Consider the following 23612-nt stretch of genomic DNA (forward strand, 5'->3'; position numbering starts at 1 on the left):
TGTGATCCCAGATACCCCATGTCCTTGGAGAGGAAGCCTCACTCTGGCTCTGTTTGCCCTTCTGTTAGGTGTGGGGCCCTATCTGCTTTTTTTTTTTCTTTCTTTTTTTTTTTTTTTTTTTTTTTTTTGTGGTGTGTCTTTGGACAAAGCTTTGCTGCAAATGGTTGTTCCCTGTCCTTTTTGAACCTCCTTCCTTGATGTGGAGTCATTTCCTGTGGCTGTAGTTCAAAGCCTAGCATTGCTCAGTGGCTGGGCGGTACTTGTGAATCTTGCCTGTAGAGCTGAATAGCCTGCTGAGATGCTCATCGAAGGCCATGTGGGCTCTCCCCAGCCATGTCTATACTGGGTTTCCACATTTTGATTTGTTTTCCTATTTGGTGAGTATGGTGGTGGTTGTTTAGGTTGGTTTTTTGTTTTGTTGTTTGTTTAAGACAAGATCTCTCTGTGTAGCCTTGGCTGTAACGGAACTCACTCTGTAGACCATGCTGACCTAGAACTCAGAGATCCACCTGCCCCTGTTTCCCGAGTGCTGGGAATTAAAGGTGTGTGCCACCACCTGGCCTACGTTGTTATTTTTAAGGTGTAGAAAGGTGTAACTCAAAGCCCCTCACCGAAGTGCCATGGTTTGTTTTGGTTTGGTTTTGGTGGTGCCGGGATGGAACTCAGATCTTTGTCCATGCTGGACACTGGCCCTGCCAGCTTCATTCTGTCCCTTTTGTTTCTTCTCATTTTGAGACAAGGTTTTCCTAAGTTGCCCAGGTTGGACTTGAACTTGTGATCTTCCTGCTTTATTCTTCCCAGTAGCTGGAATTCCAGGCCGGCAAGAGTTTCTTTCCTCTATTTTCAAAGCCATGCATGGTCTTGGAGATTTGTGTGTATATGGTGTATGTATGTGGACATACAGGCTTACATGTGCATGCACATGTGTGTGGAGGTTGTCTTTTTCCATCACTTTTCCAACTTTTTTTTTTTTTTTTGAGACAAGGTCTCTCACTGAAACTGAAGCTTAATGATTGACTAAACTAGAATCCTCCTGTCTCCCCAGCTCTGGGATTAGAGGTATGTGCTGCTACACTCAGCCTCTTACAAGATTGCAGGGGACCCAGACTCAGGTCCTCATACTTGTGTGGCAAGCAGTTTACTGACTGAGCCATCTCCCCAGGCCAAGCTTTGGTTCTCAACATGTGGGTTGTGAGTCCTTTGGGGCACGCGGGGGGGTGGGGGTGGGGGTGGTGTCACATATCAGATATTTACATTACGATTCATAACAGTAGCAAAATTACAGTTATGAAGTAGCAGTTTTGCAGTTGGGAGTCACAGCATGTGGGACTGTAATGAAGGGTGGCAGCGTTAGGAAGGTTGGGAACCACTTGGGGTCCCAGGCTGAGATTTCTAAATAAGTGTTTGTTTTCACACAGCCTTGGTGCTGTGGCTGGGAAAGTGCATCCATGAGATGGAGACATCCTGAGTGCCAGGCTGAGTCGCTCTGGATCCTTGAGATGGACACAGCTGTCTGGACAGCCACACACAGCTAGCCACCTTCAGGCAGGTGACCTGAGCCACACATGCCTCATCTCACAGTTCCTTGTTTGAGTCTTGTCTCCCTCCAAGAGGTAGGCGGGGTAGAGTCCATGGATTTGCCTTCCTCATTGTGTTCACTGCTTGGGGAAACAGGAGCGAGTCAAGTAGGAGTGAAGCATCTATCCATCGGCCTCCTGGTCCTGCCTTGCCAAGTGGGGAGGCTCAAGCCCAGTGCCTACCTCAGCTGATGACCAGACACTGGACTCGGCCCTCAGCTTGCTGTCCATCCCATATCTTCTTGCTTTGTCTCATCCTCTAGGACAGTGGTTCTCAACTTTCTTCTTCTTCTTCTTCTTCTTCTTCTTCTTCTTCTTCTTCTTCTTCTTCTTCTTCCTTCTCCTCCTCCTCCTCCTCCTCCTCCTCCTCGTCCTCCTCCTCCTCCTCCTCCTCCTCCTCCTCAAGACAGGTTTTCTCTGTGTAACAGTCCTGGCTGTCCTGGAATTCACTCTGTAGACCAGGCTAGCCTCAAACTCACAGAGATCCACCCTCCTTTGCCTCTGGGATTAAAGGCGTGTGCCACCACTGCCTGGCCAGTTCTCAACCTTCCTAATGCTGCGACCCTTTAATACAGTTCCTCATGTTGTGACTCCCCCAACCATAAAACTATTTCATACAGGATATCTGCTATGGGACCCCCAAAGGGGTTGCAATCCACAGATTGAGAAACTTTGATGTCTCTGAAGGGAAGCAGGGCTTTCACAGTGGTCCAGGGAGTCATTAGGGGAGGGGTACACCCCCAATACCCTGCACAGCTCTTTCCTACCGTTGTTCGGACTTGGACTTGAGGACTCTTCTTCCCAGAAGTCCTTGGCTGCCTCCTCCTGCTTCTTGCCTGTACAGCACAGACATCTGCCCACTGCGGCACTGGCTCAGGGATGCCAAGGAGCTTTGGATCCTTCTGTAATTAAAATGTCCCACTGGCCTGGGAAATGTGACTGTGCCATCCACTGCTCCTGCAGCTGGGTCTGCTCCAGTCAGGATGGCTCCTTGGGCTGTCATTCCAGGCAGGAACAAGTGGGGATGCTGGCCAGGGCATGTAAGGTGGCCATATGGCGGTCTCTCCTTTGCTGACCCTATCATGTCAGTGTGACCTTGGGCCCATCTCAGCCTGGGACACATAGGATGGCCTTGTCTCGGGTAGAGGCTGTGAGGCTGTATGGCTTCCCTCCCATTTAGAACTTTGCATGTTGGGGATAGCACTGAGGGAGCATCCTCTGGCCATGAGGGCCTGCTGGCCAAACCCAAAAGAATGGGTCCCTTTCACCCCAATCCATTCCACTTATGGTGTTAGAACTTGTAAAGCCATCTGTCCCTAACTCTGCTGAGGAAGAGAACGCTGCAGCTGTGCTGTGGAAACTTTCGCATGCGCCTGGACTCAATTTCCCTACTGCAAGTGCAACTCGGAAAGAAGTCCCATCAGAGAGGGCCCCTGCCCCGACTCAGCACAGTTCCCTATCCCACCACCATTGTGCCCACACATCCCATTCAGTTTGTTTGGGCCCCCGCTGTGGCTTCGCCTGCCTGTCCCCCACACGGCTCCATCTTTGAGTATAGTTATGACTGCCTTGTCAGTCTCCTGGAAGTCTTGTGGAATAACTGGTGTTCCTCCCCTCCCTGGGGGGTGGGGAGAGACTGGGAGGGGCTACACACTGACACCTTCACGGCATAAATGTCTCTTACTCTGGACTGAGGGTCAGACTAGCGGCTGGTGGAGACAAAGACTCAACCTGTTCCTGCAGACATTTGCCAAGTCCTGATCCCTCAACCTGGGAACTAAGGTCCAAGCTCTGCTTTGGAGATATCCTGACATAGTAGAGCCTACATTGAGCCTACATATGAGAAGCATCATTAGCTTGGGATCCCCTGGTGCACCCTACTTGCTGTGCCCCCATACTTGAATACTGAAACTGAAGATCATGTAGTCACTGAGCTAAGGCTAGGTTTCCTCCTTGGCAGTGCCTGGGTCCACACATCAGGGATGAGCCTAAGGAAAAACCATGGTCATGCTCTGGATGGCCCTGCACCTGCGATCACCTGGGAAAACTGAGTCACAGAAGAGACAGGGGGAGGTTCACACTGACCCCCCAAAAGCTCCTGGTGTCCAGCTCTTGCTTGGTCTGGTTATGAATTCTCATGGCTTCTGACCCCTCCCCTGCAACATACATGTGTAAAACATCTGCTGACGGTTCTAGTATAAATGCCAGGATCCACTATCAGATGATGGCCAGGCCAAGCACGGAGTGAAGGGGCCGGATGCTATGGGGTGAGCACCAGGGAAGGGTGCTAGGAATGCACAGCCTGGGCAGAAGCCTGGGGTGGAACCAGGCTTGTGTGTTAAGCAGAGAGAGCCTGAGGTTCTTGAGGCTGGAAACAGAGGGCAAGACAATGACGAGGGAAAAGCTGAAGGGGCTCTCACTGTAAAGCCTATGCTGGCTAAGGGTGTGGGTTTCTTTCAGAGAGGACCCAGTATGTGGGTACCTCTGGGGAAGGCCAGGTGGGAGAGGAGGTAGACCACTCAGGCCGGAACAGTCAGGAAATAGGTGGCTAGCACATTCTGCAGTCAATGTTGCCCTCTTTTGGTCACACTGGATATTGACTTAGAGCAGGGTTTCTTATGCCCAAGCTGGATAGCAGAGTTTCCTATCTAACTGGTGCCCTGGGGACAACTGCCCAGACAGAGCCTGTCTCCTCTTTCTTGAGCAGATCAGGACATTTGACTCCAGATAAACCCACTGGATGAACCCCCTTCAGAACACTGGCCCACATCCCCAGGAGGCCCTGGGTGTGAATCTAGCTATGGGATGCAGGAGGAAGAGGTGAGCCTAGCCCTTAGACAGCGGCCTTGGGAGCAGATGGGGTCAGGCTGAGATAGGGTGGGTGTTTGGTCTCCTAGGCATGTACGAGGAGTTCAGACCACATGAAGAGTGGGGGCCAAGTTGTGGGATCATGGGGTGGCTTGGGTATTGGGAATGTTGAAGAGGAAAGATCAGGAAGAGGAGCCACTTCTAGGACTGAGAGTTCTGTCCATGTTTCCACTGCCCTCACCCCCTCCAGCTCTGCTTATTCACCCTAAAGTGCCCTCTAAGCAGGCAGTGCCTCCTCCACCCTGCTCCAGCAGAGCAAAGCCAAGCTCAGGACTGGGTCATGGAGGGCAGTCCCAGGAAAGAAGAACAGAGGAGCCAAGAGGAGAACAGGATGTCGGGGTTTCAGGACCCTTCACTACTCCAGTGGTGGAGTCCAGGGCTGGCCCCAAGATCCTCTAGTGAATATAAATCCTGAGCCTCTACTGCTTGGGTCACAGTGGGATGAAGAGGGGGTGAGTTGGGGCCTGCTTGGCCCCATTTGTGTGAATGTGCATGTATGTAAGTGCATATGTGTATGGGTACTTGTGTGCACACGGACTTCAGAGGACAACCTTAGGTGATATTTCTCAGGCACCATCCACCTTGGTTTGTTGTTTGTCTGTTTTTGTTGTTGTCATTGTTTTGGGAGATTTTGCTTTGTTTGGGACAGGATTTTACTGTGTAGCCCTGGCCAGGCTGGAACTCATTCTGTAGACCAGGCTTGGCCTCGAACTCACAGAGATCCACCTGCCTCTGCCTCCTGAGTGCTGGGCTTAAGTATTTGTCACGGGCTGGAGAGATGGCTCAGAGGTTAAAGAGCACTGGCTGCTCTTCCAGAGGTCCTGAGTTCAGTTCCCAGCAATCACATGGCAGCTCATAACCATCTACAATGAGATCTGATGCCCTCTTCTGGCCTATAGGCAGAACACTGTATACATGAATAAATAAATAAACCCTTTTAAAAAAGTGTTTGCCATGATGATTGGTCAGTGTTATTTTTTTGAGACAAGGTCTTTCACTTGCCTGGAACCCATCAAATATAGTTGGGCTGCCTGGCCAGTGAACTCCTACCTTCCCAGTGCTGGGATTACAAGCATGTGCCATAACACCCACTTTTTTTTCATCTGTGTTCTGGGAGTGGAACTCAGGTTCTTGTAAGGCAAATACATTTATCTATTTAAGCTATCTCTCCAGCCCTTGGCCCTTTAAGAGGGCAGTTCGGCCCCTCCCCTTGGGTGACCCTGTTGCCCAGCAACAGGAGGCAGTTGGTGTATACAATGTTCCTGAAGCAACCAGGAGCCTTGCTCGGGACAGAGTGACCAGTACTGCCCCCCTGATCGTGCCTGGACGACTGCCCAGTGACTCTCTCTTTTTTCTGCCCCCCTTCCTGCTCAGTCAGGCAGTGGGCACCATGGCACAAACGGACGTGCTCCTGACCAAGGAGCCAGCCCCACAGTCAATACAGGCCTGTGAGCTGCCGCACAAGGAGTATGATGTGGCCTGCAATACCGGTGCCTACACGTCCTCGGGGCTGGCCACCGCTGGCTTCCGCACAGCCAAATACCTGATGGACGAGTGGTTTCAGAACTGTTATGCCCGCTACCACCAGGCCTTTGCAGACCGGGACTACTCTGAGCGGCAGCGGCATGAGAGCAGGCAGCTGGCAGCCGAGACTGGCGCGCTGGCCCAGCGCACACAGCAGGACTCCACGGGAAAGGTCGGAGCGCGCCTGGAGGACATGCATTGCTGGAAGTCAGAGCTTCAGCGAGAGATAGACGAGCTGTCTGACGACACTGACCTGATGCTGGCCCAGAAACTGCGGCTGCAGCGTGCCTTGGATGCCACTTCTGTGCTCCTCTCCATCGCCACTGACAACCTACAGTGTCGAGAACGCCGCCAGCAGCCAGACCTTGTGCGGGACTACGTGGAGGTGGAGCTGCTAAAGGTGCAGCTGGCCGCTCAGGCCCAGAGTGGGAGGCAGGCTCAGGCACTCATGCAGACATCCCAGGGCCTCAGGGTTCACACAGTGCTACCCCCTCTGCCCAGACAGGACTCCTGGTCCCCCAGACATTTTTACCACATGGAGTCCCTGACTTCCAAGTCACTTTCTCTCTTTTGGAATCCCCTCTGGCCTACAAGATTTCAAAGACATTAATTCCAACCCTGAGCGTTTTGTTTGTTTGTTGTTTTTTATTGAGCTGTAGGCTCCCCCTGTACCAGCATGCCCCTTGCTGATGGTATTTGCTCTCAAAGTAGACAGCCACGCCAGCCAGTGCTGCAGGTATAGAGAGGGTGTGGAGGACCATGGCATCTGCTCTTTGTGCCCAGAGTCCTGGAGCCTCAGCTTCTAAAATCTCCTCCTCGTATACACTCAGAATCCCAGCATCGGGGAGACCAAGGGAGCAGGATCACAAGTTCCAGGACAGTCTGGACTACATGGCATGATTCTTAAAAAACAAACAAACAAACAAACACCAAACAACAACAACCACAACCAAAAAAACCCCATACCACCTCTCCCTTCATCAGACACCTTTTCCCTCAAACCCAGTGTAGCTTGCTTTGGGGAACCTTATACTAAGATTAGGGGGTCACTCAGCCTGGATGCTGCACAACCCGAATCCCTCAGAGCTGGAGCCTCCTGGGGTGGGCTTAGGCCTGTAGGCGATGATGAAGGATGGGGGAATAAATAGCCTAGCTGGTACCTCAGAGAAGCCCTGTCATCCCCCCAGGCCTTGACCACTGTCAGTGGAGCAGATATGTGTGGCTTACTGAGGACATGGGACAGTGGAGAGCATGGCCCATGTGGACTTACACACAAAAGGATTCCTGACACCCAGAAAATGTTGGAGTAAAAGCAAACAGAGTCTCCTGCCTATTTGTGGTGGGCACTGGGCAGCAGACAGAGGACATCTGACTTCCTATGGGCTTGGAGTCCTCAGAGGTGGACTAGGGCTGAGCTAAGGCTAATGTCCTTCGGTAAACTGGGGAGTGTTGGAGATGACCCCAGAACCTAGACAACTGTCATGGGTGACCCAACAACCACAAGACACCCCTAGAGAAAACATCCATTTACAACATGCCCAAACCACCCAGAATAAACTTAGCACGAGAGGGCTGAGCTCATATCTCCTTGTTTTGCGGGGTGGGGGTGGTGGGGGGGGGGGGGTGGGCGATGGAGACAAAAGCAAAAGCCAATGGAGATGAGTCCCATGCCTTGGCTCCTGCTGGGTCCCTCAGTTCCAGAAAGGACTGTCTGTCTCCTCTCCAGGAAACTGAGCTCATCAGGAACATCCAGGAACTCCTGAAGAGGACTATAGCACAAGCCGTGGGCCAGATACGGTGGGTCTCAGCAGCCCCAGAGGGACAACCCTGCCTCCTGCCCCAAGGCTGGTCAGAGGTGGGAGGCAGGACAGCTAGCTAGACACAGTGACAGGCTTGGAGAGGTCAGAAGGCTTCTGGATCACAGCCAGTGATGTGGGCACTGCTCAGCGGGGCATGTACAGCTATGTCCACTCTTGTTCTGGAACCTGGGCACTGCTAGCCACGGAAGGGTGCCTGAGCAGGAACTGGAGTCCCTGGAAGCTGGAACGGGACCTGATGCTCCCTGGAACGTACTGTGCCTGGCGCCTCCTCTCCCCACTAGGCTGAACCGGGAACACAAGGAGACCTGTGAGATGGCCTGGTCAGACAAAGTAGAGGCCTACAACATCGACGAGACCTGCGCTCGCTACAGCAATGAGAGTACCGAGGTGCAATTCCACCCGCACTCCAGCAAGTTCGAGGAGAGGTAGGTTCCTAGGCGTCCCCGTTTGTGCCGGTCACCTTCTTGCTCTGCTTCCAAAATCTGAGGAAGGACTCCTGGCCCCGCGGACCTAGACTAGTTCTCTGGGGTAATCTCTGTCTGCAGCTGGGGTGGGAAAACGAGAAGCCCCTTACCCAAGTGCCTGGCACCCACAATTATTCACACAAGGTTGGTGCCTGCTCCAACCTGGAATCCCCGTGGGTGGCCTGGGCTGCGTTTCTGCTCGCGGCCAGCAGAGGGCAGGCAGCCGCCACTAGAGGCCCGGGAGAACCTGGGGACGTCTATGTGAGACGGGTGCGCAATGGGGGATCGCCGGCAGTGCCGGAGCCTCTGCGTGACTACACCCTGAGCAGGCCGCACCTCCATCCTCAGTGCCTCCACTCCCGAGACGTGGGCCAGATTTACTCAGGATATCCTGCTTCGAGCCGAACGCGAGCGGCTAGCCTCGGTTAACCTTCGGAAGTTAATTGACTGCATCCTGCGGGATACGGCCGAGGACCTGAGGCTGCAGTGCGACGCAGTGAACGTGGCTTTCTCACGCCGCTCCGAAGAGCTGGACGACGCCCGCCACAAACTGCAGTACCACCTGCAAAAGGTGGGACCGCAGGGCACGCCCACCGTCGGGCACGCCCACCGCCGGACACGCCCATCTGTCTGACCGCACCCAGGACACGCCTGCCAGCAAGCCCATCCCATGCTTAGGGCAAACCCACTCACATCTGGACTCACCCCCACGTTCCCCTGGAAACGCCCACCTGCCCCCTCGCCCTCAAGCCACGCCCTTCCTTTCCCTTAACCACAGGGACCAGGGTTGTTATCTACTCTATGCTCAGTCACAAGCTGGCTTCAAGGGCCCCTCTGTGACTGGCCCACCCAGAAGCAGACATCCATACACCTCTGGGGGCTCCCTGAGCTGATGTAAAAGCAGGTTTATATTTGGGAGTGGTCTACTGGCACAGCCATCCAGGAGACAGACCCGCGGGAGCTGCCAGCTGTGGGGTTTGGAAGGGAGGTGGTATGGGGGTATAGTGTGCCTGTGGGGTCCTGCTCTAGGCTGTCCTAACTTTCTTGCCCGGGGCTGGAGGACAAACAGCCTGCCCTGACTCCTAGGACTCCCTGAAGGTCTTCTACAGGCCTGCCCCTGGACACAGACTCAGGACTCAATGTCTCCAGCCAGGGCCAGGAGATAAGGGAGCAAGTAGTCTGACCCTCCCTCACATGCTGGGTTGGGGTAGGCAGGTGCCCTGATTGCTCCAGGCTTCAGCCTGCCTCAGGCTCACACATTGCCCCGTGCAGACGCTGAGGGAGATCACGGACCAGGAGCACCAGGTGGCGGCCTTGAAGCAGGCCATCAAGGACAAGGAGGCCCCTCTGCGTGTGGCCCAGACCCGCCTGTACCAGCGGTCACACAGGCCCAACGTGGAGCTGTGCCGAGATACTGCACAGTTCAGGTACTCACTGGCTGCTGGAGCAGTCCTGGGTAGCTAGGGTCATCTTTGAGCCTCTTCGACTTCCCTCAGACCTTGAGGCTATCCTGAGACACCCCCCCCCACAGCACCATACTCCCATATATGAGCAGACATGAGGCTTGTGTGTGTTGGGGGGGGGGGGGGGGGTGGACCCTGGAGAGGGTTGCGTGTCAGGTACAACACAGGGTCCTGTGCCATACTGGGATGCCTCACCCTTCTGGAAGGAGCCTAGAGTCTGACAACCCAGATTCCTGAGGCCACAGGGCAGAGAGGCCAGGCATGGCCACCACCCGCCCCTTTATCACTGGTGTAATCCTGGGTTCCATGTACCTCCTACAGGCATGGTGGGTTACGCCTTTTATTTTCCTCATCTAGCTGGTTCTAGGATGCCCTTCTAGGTATACACGTCTGTCTTCTTCCTCCTTCTTTGACTGTAATTTTGTTCTAGAAATCAAGGGTTCAAAGGTGGTTCCTGCCCAGAAATATGAGGGTTAGCCCCTGTTCAGGCTGCCATTGCTTATTTTCACCACGAGGGGGCAGTGTTTCAAGACTCCCTCTCCCTGCTCCAGCTCAGCTGAGGGCGAAGGCCCCCTTTGGGCTGGTAATGAGGGCCCTTCACGACCCATGCCAGGTTCCCAGTGATTTTGCAACACTATAACCAATTTGGTGAGGTCTCGGTAAGCCTTTGGGGGTCCTCTGTAGCATCATTGCCCCTTCCTGGTCTCTCCCCTAACTCGCCATTCCCTCGCTGCAGGTTGCTGAGTGAAGTGGAGGAGCTGACCATGTCCCTCAATGCGCTGAAGGAGAAGCTTGAGGATGCGGAGCAGGCGCTTCGGAACCTGGAGGACACACGCATGAGCCTGGAGAAGGACATTGCCATCAAGACCAACAGCCTCTTCATTGACCGCCAGAAGTGCATGGCCCACCGCAACCGCTACCCCACTGTCCTGCAGCTGGCTGGCTACTAGTGACTGGGGTTGCCACCCGGCCACACGGTCTCATCCAAATAAAGAGCACCTTTGTTTTCCACTTCGAGTGTGGTGTCGCATGAAGAGGCAGGCAGCTGTCCATCTCAGAACTCCTGTACAGCCAGGCTTTGTCCATGAGCCCGTCATCCCCCATACCTCAGGGGAAATCCTCTATCCAGGTGCGGCCAGATACTCCCCACATCCCCACCAAGCCTGATTTCTCCTGTCTCCACCAGCAGTTTGAGGGACTTGGGTATCAGTTGGGGACATTGCACGACCCCCAGGCCTGATGAGGCTCAGCTTGTATATATCCCCTTGATCATGCTGTTTGCTCCACTCGATGTCCTTCCTGATGTTAGCCCTACTCAGAGAAATTCTTCAGGCAGAACCCTACCCTAGATGCACCCAACTGCTCACCTACAACTCAGCAGCTCACTGCCCAGTGCTCCCAGAGTAGAGTCAGGAAGGGAGGTATGTTCATACCCTGGACCGTTGGGGCAGGGGGTACTTGTTTCTTGTCCTGGACTGTAAAGGGGGGGGGAGGGTGGAGTAACATGCTTTCACCACAAGCTGCCCACACATGGGCACCTGACCCCATTCTGGCCTCTGCTCCCCACATCTGGTGATACATGTTCCAGGGGAAATTGCCTCATGTTCCCATGCCTACTGCAGATAAACATCTGGAGAGGAAGTTTTAGAGACAGAAGAGCGTTCCTGGAAATCCAAGCCTGGAAGGGGACATGGGATAGTTATGTGGGGGCAGTTGAGGACAGGCAGGGCTTCCTGGAGGTGGTGGCCTGGATTTCACAATACAGGCCATGGCACTAGTCCTGGACCAGGGCAGGACGTAGCCATACTGATGGGACCAGGTAGTTTCTCATCTCTGGAGTTTCTCTGGATCAGGCTCCTCAATTTCCTGAACACATTGTCCTTGGTGCCCTCTGGGAGGAAGAAATGTGTATGCATTGGGGTCTTATCAGGGAGGGCTGAGGAGGTGCATGACCCCTGATAAAGGGGTGCTCATTCCCTAGTTCAGACAGAAAGCTCAACCTGTAACCCTGCCACTGGCACCTCCCTGCCAGACAACCCTAATCCTGGGACTCTGCATGGCAGCCTTTGTCCTTTCTCTTCAGCCCTGGCAGTCGGGGGTGGGAGAGACGCTGGGCCCTCTCTCCAGCACACTGTTCAGAGGACACGTCACCTCCCGTCCCCACGGAAACCATGCCACTTGTCACAGTTGTTGGTCACCACAGCGACAGCCAGAAAGCAGCTCATGCTCTTTGGGGTGCCATTAAGAATGTGCCCTGGGTGCTGCCACCATAGAGCCCAGCAGCAGGACAGTCCATGGGTTCAGGGCTCAGGACACCTGTGGAGCCTGCACCCGGATGCATTATAGGTAGGAGGATAGGGGCAGAAGCTGCAGGGCACTCAGCTGATCAGGGGCTCCTGAGCTGGGGTGAGGCGGGTGGAGGCTGCAGAACCCCCACTCCTTGCCTTGGGGTGGTATGGTGGGTTCTGTCCAGGTCCTGTTTCCATGGTCTGGGTAGAAGTGCTACCCCGTCAGCCTGTAGAGCAGTAGCCAGATGATTCCCTGTGCAGTGATGGCATTGAGATCTCCTTGCTGTGCCCACTCACACTCACTCTCAATAACATCTTTCCCTCCCCCATCCTCAGCAGCCACTCACCCCCAGGCCTCTCCCAGGGCAGTGGGAATCATCCGGGAAGAGGATCAAGCTAGCAGCCCCTGGCTGAGCCTGCCACTCCATCATCACCTCCCACTGAAGCATTCCACATTCTTCAGCAGCGTAGGCCTCCTCTGACTTCCCAAGGGTGGTAGTTTAGGGTGGGCTGGTGCACTGGGGGGGGGGGGGGGGGGGCGAAGCTGGGCACTATTTTAAGCATGCCACATGATTAAATGGTGCCCCATTGTGGTAGGGCCTATCATTTTACAACTAGAGAAACAAGGTCAGGAAGACCCTGGCCCTTTATGCTCACACCCAAAATAGACAGGAGATAATCTCTCCCTCTCTGTGGCCTCAGACACCTGGGCCATGGCAGGTGAACCTTGTCCCCAAGGTTTGATTTCTTCAGGTGTAGGTGGTGACCACAAGGTAATGAGGATGGTGCTGCTGTTGTCTTGAGACCGTCCAGGAACAGCCCTCTGACTCCATGACCCAGGCAGAGCGGGATGGGACAGCAAGGACTCAGGTTACCACAGCAAGCAGGACGGGTGGTGTCCACCCGGGATGTCAGCTGGACTTTTCATGGGGAACATAAAGAACTCTCTAGTCACCCCAGACAGGTGCAGGCCTTGAGAGACCAAAGAAAGGGAGATCCAAGTGCAGGTTGGTGAGCCAGTGAGTTGATAGGGTTACTTACAAAAGGGTGCTTGTGGGGACCCTAAGGCAGCTCTACCATCTGGAGATCCCCTGTGGCTGTGCCACTGAAGGGTACCCCTGGCAGCGTGGATGACTCACAAAAAACCCGAAAAATCCCCCCATTTCCACTCCAGCCAACCTCTACCTCCTCACAGGAGGGAAGTGCCTTGTGATGACCTCTAAGACTGCCTGCGCCAGGAAGGGGACGTCCATTGGCTGGATCTCGAGTCTCAGGCTGAGTCATCACAGCTCCTCAGATTCAAGATGGCGGTGGTCATGTCAGTCCAAGGAGACAGCCTCTGCCCACTTTGGGAGTATGGATTAAAGTTGAGAGAGGAAACCCGGGTGCTGTGTCTGGTGCTGTGCTGTCCTATTGGACCCCAGTGGTGGCATTACTTGAACTTTTCCTGGGGATGTGAGGACAAACACCTTCTCCTCAGATAGGGTGCCAACAACAGACCAAAGTATGATCTCACCTAGTTCTTTCGTGGTGAACCAATGAGCCTATTAGGCTTACTTACAGGGCATGGGTGAGGGGTTACTTACCCCCACCCCAACTGCTGCATCATTGAACTGTCTCCCCCAGTATGGATGACAACTCCCTCACCCTGCCCCACCCTGAGGTATGACAGGATATACTCTAGCATCTTCTGAGCCTCCAAGAGTGCATGCAGCTGGGATAGGTCACATACAGCTGGCTTGGAGGGACAGGAAGAAAGGGCTGAGATCTCTGGTAAGGAGTGTGGAAACCTCTCACCCTCTCCTTCAGTGAGGGAAACTCAACAGTCAATAGATCCACTCTTGAAGGTCACTTGCAAAGTGGTCACAGCTCCTCTGGTGAAGATGATAGGGGCTGTTATGCTTGGAGGAGAGAATTCTACCACAGATGGGTAATGGCCCCTTGAGAGCAGAAGTGGAAAGGGAGGACCATGCCCAGCTTCCTGGTCCCATGTCACCACCAAGGGACACAAGTGTCCCAGAGTCAATCCTCTGCTCCATCTATACAGCATTGACCAGCTGGGTCTGGCTACAGGCTGCCTTGGCTTGTTTGGGTTACCCCTCAGCTTCCCTTCCAATAACCAGCTCTACTTGCAAACTGAGCCTCCTGCCTGGACCAAGTGGTTAGTTTCTTGGAGACCAAGATTGATCCTACAGTCCCAACTACAGATCTGTCACCCATTCTTCCTTGGACTGGCTGGCCTTGACTGGCTGCTGGAGGATCTATCTTCATACACTTGGCCTCAGACCCCTCCATCTGTCACCCACCCTACACTTAATCCATGCCCCGGAGCCTAGACAATAGAACCCCAAACTCCTGATGCTCACCAAGTTTTCTCTGCTATCCATGTTACTTAAGCACCTTCATGGACTACCGACCACCTCTACCAGGAGGGGATGACTCACAGGATGTTAGGGTGTTGACTCCCCCATGCCTAGTATCCCAGCTGCCCCCACTGGCACAAGCTTCCAAGCTCCCAGCTCTATGCCATATAAAGCATGGCTTTGCAGTCTTCTAGGGCTGGGGGCAGCAAAGGGTGTTGTTGGTAGCTTCTCCATGGCACAGCAGGGCATCTACTGCTGGGGGCCATGACACCCTGTCGTCACGGTGATGCTGGTGGCTGAGCTCAGCCAGAGCTATTTCTGGCCTGAGACTCACTGTCCTGTCCACTGAATTACCCTGAATGCTGACAACTCTTCTTAGAGTCCATAGATACATACACCTGTCTGGCCAGTCCACTGGCCAGAAAGACACCCCAGCCTCCTAGCAGGTCTAGACTTGAAAACCTCAGGCTCCTCCCTAGCCTTCACTCCTGAAAAGGCCCTTCCCCCACACACTTTACTGTCTTTCTTGCTACAGAGGACACACCTGATCCTGCTGAGCTGCCATGAGAGCCCATTTATTTCGGAGACCAATGCTCAGACTTAGGGCGCCATCTTTCTCTAGGAGACCACAGAGAGGCCCCAGCCCTGGCGATAGCCACCTAGTTCTTTCAGGGACATGTCCCTACTGTCCCCATCAACCAGGCCAAAGATGTTCCCGGGAAAGGGAGCTGTATGGCCTGAGGGACGGTGATTTAGTCACTAGGCCTCTGTCTTCACACCTCCCTCATCTGAGTCATCACAGCCAACAACCAGTGACATCCTAGGCCTCTGTCTTCACACCTCCCCCATCTGAGTCATCACAGCCAACAACCAGTGACATCCACTGTCCCCAGAGGGGCCTCTGTGTCTGTTGGGTGCTGAGCTGGTGTGAACTGTCATCTGTGGCTAGCAGTCATGGCTGTCCTTGGCTTTCACCAGCCCATGCTCACCTACAGCCTAGGCCTCCAGAGTCCTCACAGATACACACACATTCTGGGCCTTCTCCTCACCTCCTGTCCTTCTCTCCTGGCCATCAGAGATGGTCTAAAGGGGAGCTGGGAATGTGGCTAGACTCCAGACATACCAAGCAAGCTACAGGATGAGGCTAGTTTGCCTCCAAACGCTAGCTCCATGCTTCCCTGAACAAGCAGCTTGCCTCAGGGGCACTGAGCTCCTGGGAGCAGTGTGTGTTCAGGGACTGAGCAGGGATGAGGGAGTCCTATGTGGGTTTGGTCTTGGACCATCAGGGACTGTTGGAAGACCACCAAAGTCATTCTTGCTAGTAGCTCAGGGACTCAAACCTCTCTGTGCTGAGGCCGACTGGGATATCAGCAAGTGGAGAAGGGGGCATCACAGAGCATGACCGAATGCTACTCTGCAGATACTGTGACCAGGTGAGTCAGTGGCCTCGCTTATTGGGTGCAGCGTGGTGGCCCCAGCCTGGGTCTCCTGTACCAGCATCCTCACCAAGCCCTGCATTGTGGGACTCTACCCTAGACAAGAAGCAAGCTCAGTTTCCTGTAGCAGAGGAGACACTAGTTTGAAGCATTGGACTCCACAGGGTGCACAGGAGGACCCTGGAGATCTGGTCAGGCTTTGAGGAGCCTAAGGCAAGCAGTTTAGGGCAGGCTGGGTGGTGGATGGAGCATTTCTCCCAGTGTTCTGCCCAGCTCTGTGGAGCCAGCCCTTAGCCTATTGGTCTTGGATGGACCAGGGGAAGCCACAGGCGCCAGGCAGCATGAAAGGGTTCTTTGACTGAGTGTTGGGGAAAGAGCCGTGCCCACAGCTGACCAGGCAGGGAGCACTACTGTGCGATGGTAACAGGAAGTGGTAGGTGATGTGGGGAGAGAGGGGCATGTCTCATGACTTTGCCCGGAATGTCTGCTGTGGGAGCCAGGTACAGAGACATCGGGGACTCAGAGCCCCAAGAGTGCATATCTCACCATCTACACTGTGCAGGGGCATCCCCAGCACCCACAGCAGTCCTCTGGATTGTGGCTCCCAACGGCTCCCATTCCGTACCTGGCACCCCGGAGTCAGTGTTCAAATGGCAGCTCTCAGGACGGGGTGAGTCTGGCCTGTTCCTATGGGGACAGCCACAGATGAAGGTGGACAGTACAAAGCTGTGGCGCTGGGCTTGTGGCTGGTGGCTGCCATAGTGCTGGTGTGGATGGCTGTTCTTTGGGACTGACAATGCTGTTGCCCTCTTGAGCACTCAGGTGCTGCACAAACCTGCCCCAAATTGGCCCATCAATGGTTCTTGGATGGGAGGATTCCCACTGAGCTACACCTGGTCTGGCTCCAGAGTGCTAGCACCTATCGGTCACCTACCTTTTGTTTCTCGGTCACCTTCCGTTTTTCTTGTTGCCCTCTAAGTGAATTTTGTCCCAAGGGTACAAAGTGCATGCAAAACTTGGTTGGGAAAAATCCGGCACACTGTGATATTCCTTAATTGAGAATTTGTGTTTGTCGTTGTCCCTTTGGAGACTTCGTTTGGGGATATGGGAATCCACTTGCTAAGTGTGCAGATTTGAAGAACAACAAAATCGCCCGGGGCTAAGGGAAGACATCTTAGTCTGAGAGGCTGAGTCCCCCTGCAGCTAGAAAGGCTAAGACACCTTCAGAGGGTGCTGCTTCCCACGGACCCTCGTGAACCCACACCCGTTCAACAATGGTTCTTCATGGGAGGAAGAGGGGCTCACAAAGCACCACCCCTCCCTGTGGGTGTACAGACAGCTAACTGTTGCTGGGAGGAGGGGCTAATGAGGCCCTGCCCCTCCCTCAGGGTTGCAGATAGGTACTGGGGGTCAGGACTTACCAAGCCCCACCCTTCCTCCTGGATTGTATGGGCAGTTGACAGTTGTTAGTGGTGGTACTCACAGGCCCCACCTCTCCCAGGGGATAAACACACAGTTGACAACTGCTGAGAGAGAGGCATTTTCTTGGCTGATAAAGCTGCTCATGAATTACCCATGATTCAGTGAGTAACCCCAATTAAACCCATTAGTTTTACCAAGCTAGACTGGAATAGAGCTGTTTATTTAGTCTGTGGTTGATTACCTACCTGGGTCTCAACTTTTTTTTTTCATCTCCCCCAAAGAAGTTCATATAATAGGGATGTGGGAAGGTCACACATCACCTCAGAGAGGGCCTTTGGCTCCGCCCATGAAGGGCTGTGCCAGGGCCCTCTGTGCAGCCCACATCCCTTTTCAAAGCACCTGCTGGGCTGAGTAGGTGGGGGGGGGTCAAAGAGGTCAAAGGAGGCTGGACCTTGAGGCTGACTCTGGAAGGTCGAGGAGCCAGAAGGTGGTAAGAGTAGTGGGGGATTTGGCATGAGGTGGTTGGAGCCTCACCTCATTCTTGGGGTGAACACACAGCTGAGCACTGAGGGGTTGAATGGAGCTCATGAGGTCTCCCATCTGGAAAGGGCTGGGTGTGGAGGAAGCTTTGGACACAGACCCCAGGGCCTAGCATTAGACCCCAGGGGGTCACTTTATTCTTAGACATGGGCCTCCTTTTCTGGCTGCACCCTTCTTCCTCTGGGTAAAAGGTGTATGGATGTGGCAAGAGGTATGGAGTGACTGAGGTTGTTGACTCCCCCACACCTGTCCCTAGCCAAGCCCAGCTGGCCCCCATGAGCCTTTCCTCCTCCTGGCTCTTCTCTCACCAGCCTCCTCCTCAGGGCATCCCTAAGAGTTTAATTGGGCACCTCAAGGCTGGTCAAGTTGGCTAGGGTCCAGAGAAGCCTACACAGGGGCAGGCAGAAACATCGGAGCATGGCAGATGTCAGCTGGTGCTCCAAGGGCTCCCCTCCCCTCTGTTGTGACAGAGCTTTGGCACCGGACAGTCATGGGACTCCAGATGCCTAAAGGCCCCCAGGCTTTGTCCTGGGAGGCTCTTGGCCCATGAGCCCTGTGTTTTCTAGGGTCAGGGCCTGCCCTGGTCCTATACCTTTCCACATCCCCAAGGACAGGTAGCGTTCACAACTGGAAGGGTGAGCTGGGTCTAGGGACTTCTCAAGGCTGTGGTCAGCTGGTGGGCAGTATGGACAGGTAGCCTGCAAAGATCTCTTATATCCTTGAGAACATGGTGACCCTCTGGGTCACTGTGGTGATCAATAGGCTTGGACTTCCCCATGATCCCTTAGGATCATGAGCCAAGGTTAAAAGCCATGCCAAGAAATGCTTCCATCTGTCCACTTTACATGGCAGTGCCCGAATGGGCAACAGGCAAGATACAATGGAGAGTGTATCAGTTACCTGTCACCAGCTGTTTGTGCTCACGGAGAAGCTGGCTGTGGGAGGAGGGCTGCCCCGCCTCTCGTTTCAGACCCGTGTTTGTCTCAGGGTGTCCTCCAAGGCTCCTTACCTGGGAATGAGCTGGGATAGGGAGGAAAGCCGAGCAAAACAGCCCAGGAGTGAAAAGCCATCTCCCAGGCCTTAAGTATTGTTTGTCCTATGACACAGTGATGGGATGGTAGACAGGAAGTCAGAAGTTCAGCCAGGGGAAGATCATCCACAGAGACAAAGCTCTGTTTAAGACCTTCAGTGGACTGCCTCAACTTCCCCATTTGGTTTCTGCTATGTGTTTGTATACCCATGATTTGATGGTGTTACCTCTATTTTTGCTATTTGTTCTTTTATTTGGAAGTCTCATCTAAGGGGAACAGACACTCGGTTCTGCCCAGGACATTCTGTATTGGTAACTCCACCTGGTTGCCTTAAAGGGGTCCCCCAAATCAATTAATGTTGGTTGTTTTGGGCACCAAGTTGAGGATGTTTTACTATCATCTCTGTCTCTATCTAGAATTTTTTTTACTTGGGTTGCTATGTAATTAATAAACTCACTAATTCAAAATGGAAAGTATGACTATCATAGATTAGTCTCTGGACCCCGCAGAACTCGGGACTGCAGGGCTGAGGGACCAGAGGAAGGGAGGGGCAAGGCGCCAGTGGACACGACTCCATGCCATGGCCCCAACAAGACCAGTCTCTCATGATTGGTAGGTGGGAATGTCCCAGCCTAACTCCTGGGAATTTCTCACTTTCTTTCTTACTGAGAGATTTCCACTCCAAGTGGACATGGGGTGCCCTGTCCAGCTCCTGAAAAGAAAGAGTATCCTGTCTCAGAAGGGCATCACCAAGGCCCAGCCAGGCCCGCAGAAACCTAAGCATAATGGTCCAGAAAGATCCCAGGCCCAGTGGATGGGTCAGGTGTCCAGGCCTGTTCTCATCTCAGGGATCCAGCCCCACTCAGGATGCTCAGGTCGGTGGAGCTCAGGTTGAACTTTGACCCTTGGATTGTGTCCGCTTATAGCTAGAATAGCTGGATACACCCAGGATGCTGGGCAGGCAGGAGGTATGTCGGGAACTACCCTGAAGTAGGAAATGTAGAACCAAAAGGGTCCTCTGTAGAGACCACCCCTGTCCAAACAGGAAGGGGGAGGCCCAAGGAGGAATCCTCTCAGTTACCTTCTCCTTTCTACAGCTTGGGTAGCAGATAAGCCCGGGCCTGATCCTGCCTTTGCATCCTTACACCTGTTGCCTGGTCACTAAAGCACCAGGTGAATGGCTGGTGTCCACGAGAGCCTGCTGAGCCCCAGGGCCAGACACAGTGGTTGCTCTGCCATGTTCCGAGGGGAGAGGTCCAGCCTGGCTGTCTCCATATAAAGCCTGCATTCTGTTCAGTTCACATGTACCATGAGGTACAAAGAGCCCCAGGTGGGACCTCCACAAACTGGGCCTGTTACGCAGACCCAGAGAGTCCCATCGCCTCTTGACAGCCTTACTGTGTGAACACAGCTGGTACTTCAAGACTGCTAGGGAGCCTGGGTCGGAGGCTCCCAGGTGACTCAGAAGGGTGGAGGGCTTGGCACCTGGCCATGGTGCAGACACCTGGCCTCTTGCTGTTGAGATGAAGGGTCATGTGGGAAGAGCAGCTGGGGTTTGTGGGGTGGTGACTTGAGGGTCAGAGGGTGCCTGTTCTCCTAGCCTGCTGTCTTTGGAGGCTTTGGACAGGGACTCCCAAAGAAGAGTACCCTCACTCAGCCCCGAACCAGTGCCTCAGATCCACAGTGTGGGTGCTGCCATGTGCAGATGGATATAGGAAAGGCTCCTCCGGACATGGAGCCCAGAAAATGCCTACTACCAGGTGGAAGAGACAGGCGAGCCACGGCCAGCTCTGCTTCCAGGTGGCCCATTTGGAGGGCAGAACTGGGCTCACAGGGAGGCAATGGACTTATACAAAACACCGCCATAGTGTGGGCAGGGCAGAACAAGGGAGAAGTGGAAGGCCTCAGCTCTCAGAAGGCAACAAAGGGTATTTGATAAACTCTAGATGTGTGTGTGTGGGGGGGGACCCAAGTTCTCAGGGCAACACGAGACTAAGTCTTCCCACACTCTTGGGGATGTGCCTGCACCCTACCCCACCCCTCCCATCCCCTCCCAGTTAATTTATCTTAGGATGACCAGAGCTGAAATGGGGTGTGATAGTCAGGATTCGATTTTCTGCACAGTGATAGAAGCCCGTGGGACGCGGCCGATCCTGGCAGAGTGATAAGCCTTTCACCCTGTGAAAAGGCCCAAGATGGAAAATCAATGGCACTCTGGCCACTGCCCTGAGCAATTAGAGATTACAGTTAGAGGGAATTTATGGCAGCAGCCTGGGCCACCAGCTGTGCAGAACCAGAGTTAATCAGGAACACGCTGGCTCCACTCCATGTGATAAAACTAAGAAAAATATACAGGGGCTGGAGGGATGGCTCAGCAGTTAAGGGCGCTTGCTGCTCTTTCAATGAACCTATGTTTGGTAGCTCACAACCACCTGAAACTCCAGCTCCAGGGGATCTCTGGCCTCCATGGTACCTGCACTCACATGCATTTACCCACATGCATGCAGATATACTAGCACATAATTAAAAATAATAAAAAAATCAATCTTTTAAAAAGAAAAAGTCTCAAAACCTGTCTTGAAGAACAGAAAGAAAGAAAGAAAGAAAGAAAGAAAGAAAGAAAGAAAGAAAGAAAGAAAGAAAAGGAACAAGTCAGAGTCGGGCAGTGGTGGCACATACCTTTATTCCCAGCACTCGGGAGGCAGAGGCAGGCAGATCTCTGTGAGTTTGAGGCCAGCCTGGTCTACAGAGCGAGTTCCAGGACAGCCAGAGGAACCCCCGTATTGAAAAACAAAACACAAAAAACACTCCCCCAAAAAAATAAGAAAAAAAAAAAGAAAGGAAGGAAAGAGGGAGGGAGGGAGGGAGGGAGGGAGGGAGGAAGGGAGGGAAGGAGGGAGGGAGGGAAGGAAGGAGGGAAATATTCTGGTGTGGAGACATTTTGGCGATGCTCCTGCCAAGGAAGGTTTATCTTGTATTTGATTTCCAGCTGAGTGAATTCCCATCATTAGCTGAAACTCACACAACATGAAACTTTCTATTTGGCGGCAAAGTAGATTAGCATTTAACACACAGCTTGGGAAGCCTCCCCCTCCATGCAGTTCCCCAGGAATCTGTTTATGGGCGGCCACTAGTCTCCTGAGGCCCTAGTGATGGGACTCTACTCTAGTTCTTCTGGCTGTGCCCCTCCTGGGCATCTTGAGCAAGTACAATCCCAGTCTGTACTCTGAGTGCTCCTCACAGAGTATCCTCCCCTCCCCCCCCCCCTCCTCTTCCCCCTCCCTCCCTTTTTCCCTTTTGACACGGAATCTCTTTCTGCATCCAAGATTGGCCTCCAAATTGATTCTCCAGGTTGGAGAGATGCCTTGGTGGTTAAGTGGGCTTGCTGTTCTCACATAGGTCCTGAGTTCTGTTCCCAAAGCCTATGGCAGGGACCTATAAGCACCTGTAGTTCTAGATTCAGTTCTGATGCCCCCTTCTGACATTCACAGGCATCTGCGCGACGTGCGCGCGCACGCACGCGCACACACACGCGCACACACACACACACACACACACACACACACATATACATATATATGGAGAGAGGGGGGGAGGGAGGGAGGGAGAAGGGCTTAGGTAACCCAGACTGGCTTTGAACACACAATAGCTGAGGCTGGCCTTCAGCTCCTGGCACCTGGCGCCTGGTCTTCCTGCTGCCATTACCCAAGTGCTGGGATTATAGGTTTATGCAACCACATGTGCTTTAGACATTATCAAGCCCAAATGGTGACACAATCCACATGTCTGCCAAGCATGAAGCATGGCCCAGATGCAATAGGATACTGTTCAGGATGTGCTGACACCTGTCAGGACATAGAGATGAACCTTGGGGACATTATGCCAGTGTGATAAACCAGTGATGGGACAAACAGAGTGTTGTTGGATATACACAGGTTCTTGGCGAAATGTGACCCACAGACAGCAAGTACATGATTTCACTGGAAGCAATGAGAGGGAGCATAGCCAGGAGGGAGCACAGTCAGGAGGGAGCACAGTCAGGAGGGAGCACAGCCAGGAGGGAGCACAGCCAGGAGGGAGCACAGCCGGGAGAGAGCACAGCCAGGAGGGAGCACAGTCAGGAGGGAGCACAGCCGTATGGGCAGGAGGAGCATCTTAACTTGTACCAGAAAACCTAGTGTAAACTACTCAGGGCTGAGTTAGGAGTGAGGACACAGATTTCTGAGGTAATAGGCCTGGCCACTGGCTCCTTCCCAAAAGCTTCAGGCCTCACGGGAAGGAGGAGAATCAGGGGCCAGATGGACAGACATCCTCTCCTGTGATCAGAGTGAAGGGTCAGGTATCTCCAAGTTGCTGCCCACTCTCAACCTTCCCACTGGCCTGCACTCACTCTGGATAGTGATGGACCCAACAGCTTCAGCTGTCTGACTATGGAGAGCCCAGGGGGACCAGGAAGGAGGGAGGGTGGAGGCCACTGTGCCAGGCTGTTCCTGCATAGGACTCTCTCCTGTATTCTCTTCTGGATCTGATGATGCTGACCCTGCCCTCCATCTAACTTATACAAATTCCCATCATTTCCACTCGAAGGCACTAAGTGTCCCTTCCACCAAAGCTTTCTGTCTCCCCTGGGGTGGAGAGGCCCCATTGCCCATGACAGATGCCGGGTCCCAGGAATCATGGGAGGCGGGCCCTGAAGGGTGAGGGGCTGGAGAGACCAAATGGACATTCCCAGCCATGCTCTCTCTTGATGTCTTCAGTCTCCCCTAGTTAGTAAGAAGCAATGGTGTCCCCAGGTACCTGGGCCAGTGGCAACCTG

General features: G+C 53.7%; 1 protein-coding gene across 1 annotated transcript; it reads left to right on the forward strand.

The window, feature by feature from the left end:
* The first annotated feature begins 5781 nt into the window (after positions 1-5781).
* On the forward strand, positions 5782-10666 carry Tekt4 (tektin 4). Its single transcript, XM_036198371.1, has 6 exons — positions 5782-6369; positions 7696-7766; positions 8071-8214; positions 8602-8824; positions 9526-9680; positions 10453-10666. The coding sequence occupies exons 1-6, from the start codon at positions 5836-5838 to the stop codon at positions 10664-10666; spliced, it is 1341 nt and encodes a 446-aa protein (XP_036054264.1). The 5' UTR covers positions 5782-5835.
* Positions 10667-23612: the final 12946 nt, after the last annotated feature.

The sequence above is a fragment of the Onychomys torridus genome, chromosome 8 (assembly GCF_903995425.1).
Source record: "Onychomys torridus chromosome 8, mOncTor1.1, whole genome shotgun sequence".
Taxonomy (NCBI): Eukaryota; Metazoa; Chordata; class Mammalia; order Rodentia; family Cricetidae; genus Onychomys; species Onychomys torridus.

Excerpts from the sequence above, each read along its gene's own strand:
- Tekt4 (XM_036198371.1), top strand. The coding sequence starts at position 5,836 with ATGGCACAAACGGACGTGCTCCTGACCAAGGAGCCAGCCCCACAGTCA. Across the intron at positions 8,215-8,601 it reads TCCAGCAAGTTCGAGGAGAG|TGCCTCCACTCCCGAGACGT; the intron begins GTAGGTTCCTAG and ends CTCCATCCTCAG. Across the intron at positions 8,825-9,525 it reads TGCAGTACCACCTGCAAAAG|ACGCTGAGGGAGATCACGGA; the intron begins GTGGGACCGCAG and ends TGCCCCGTGCAG.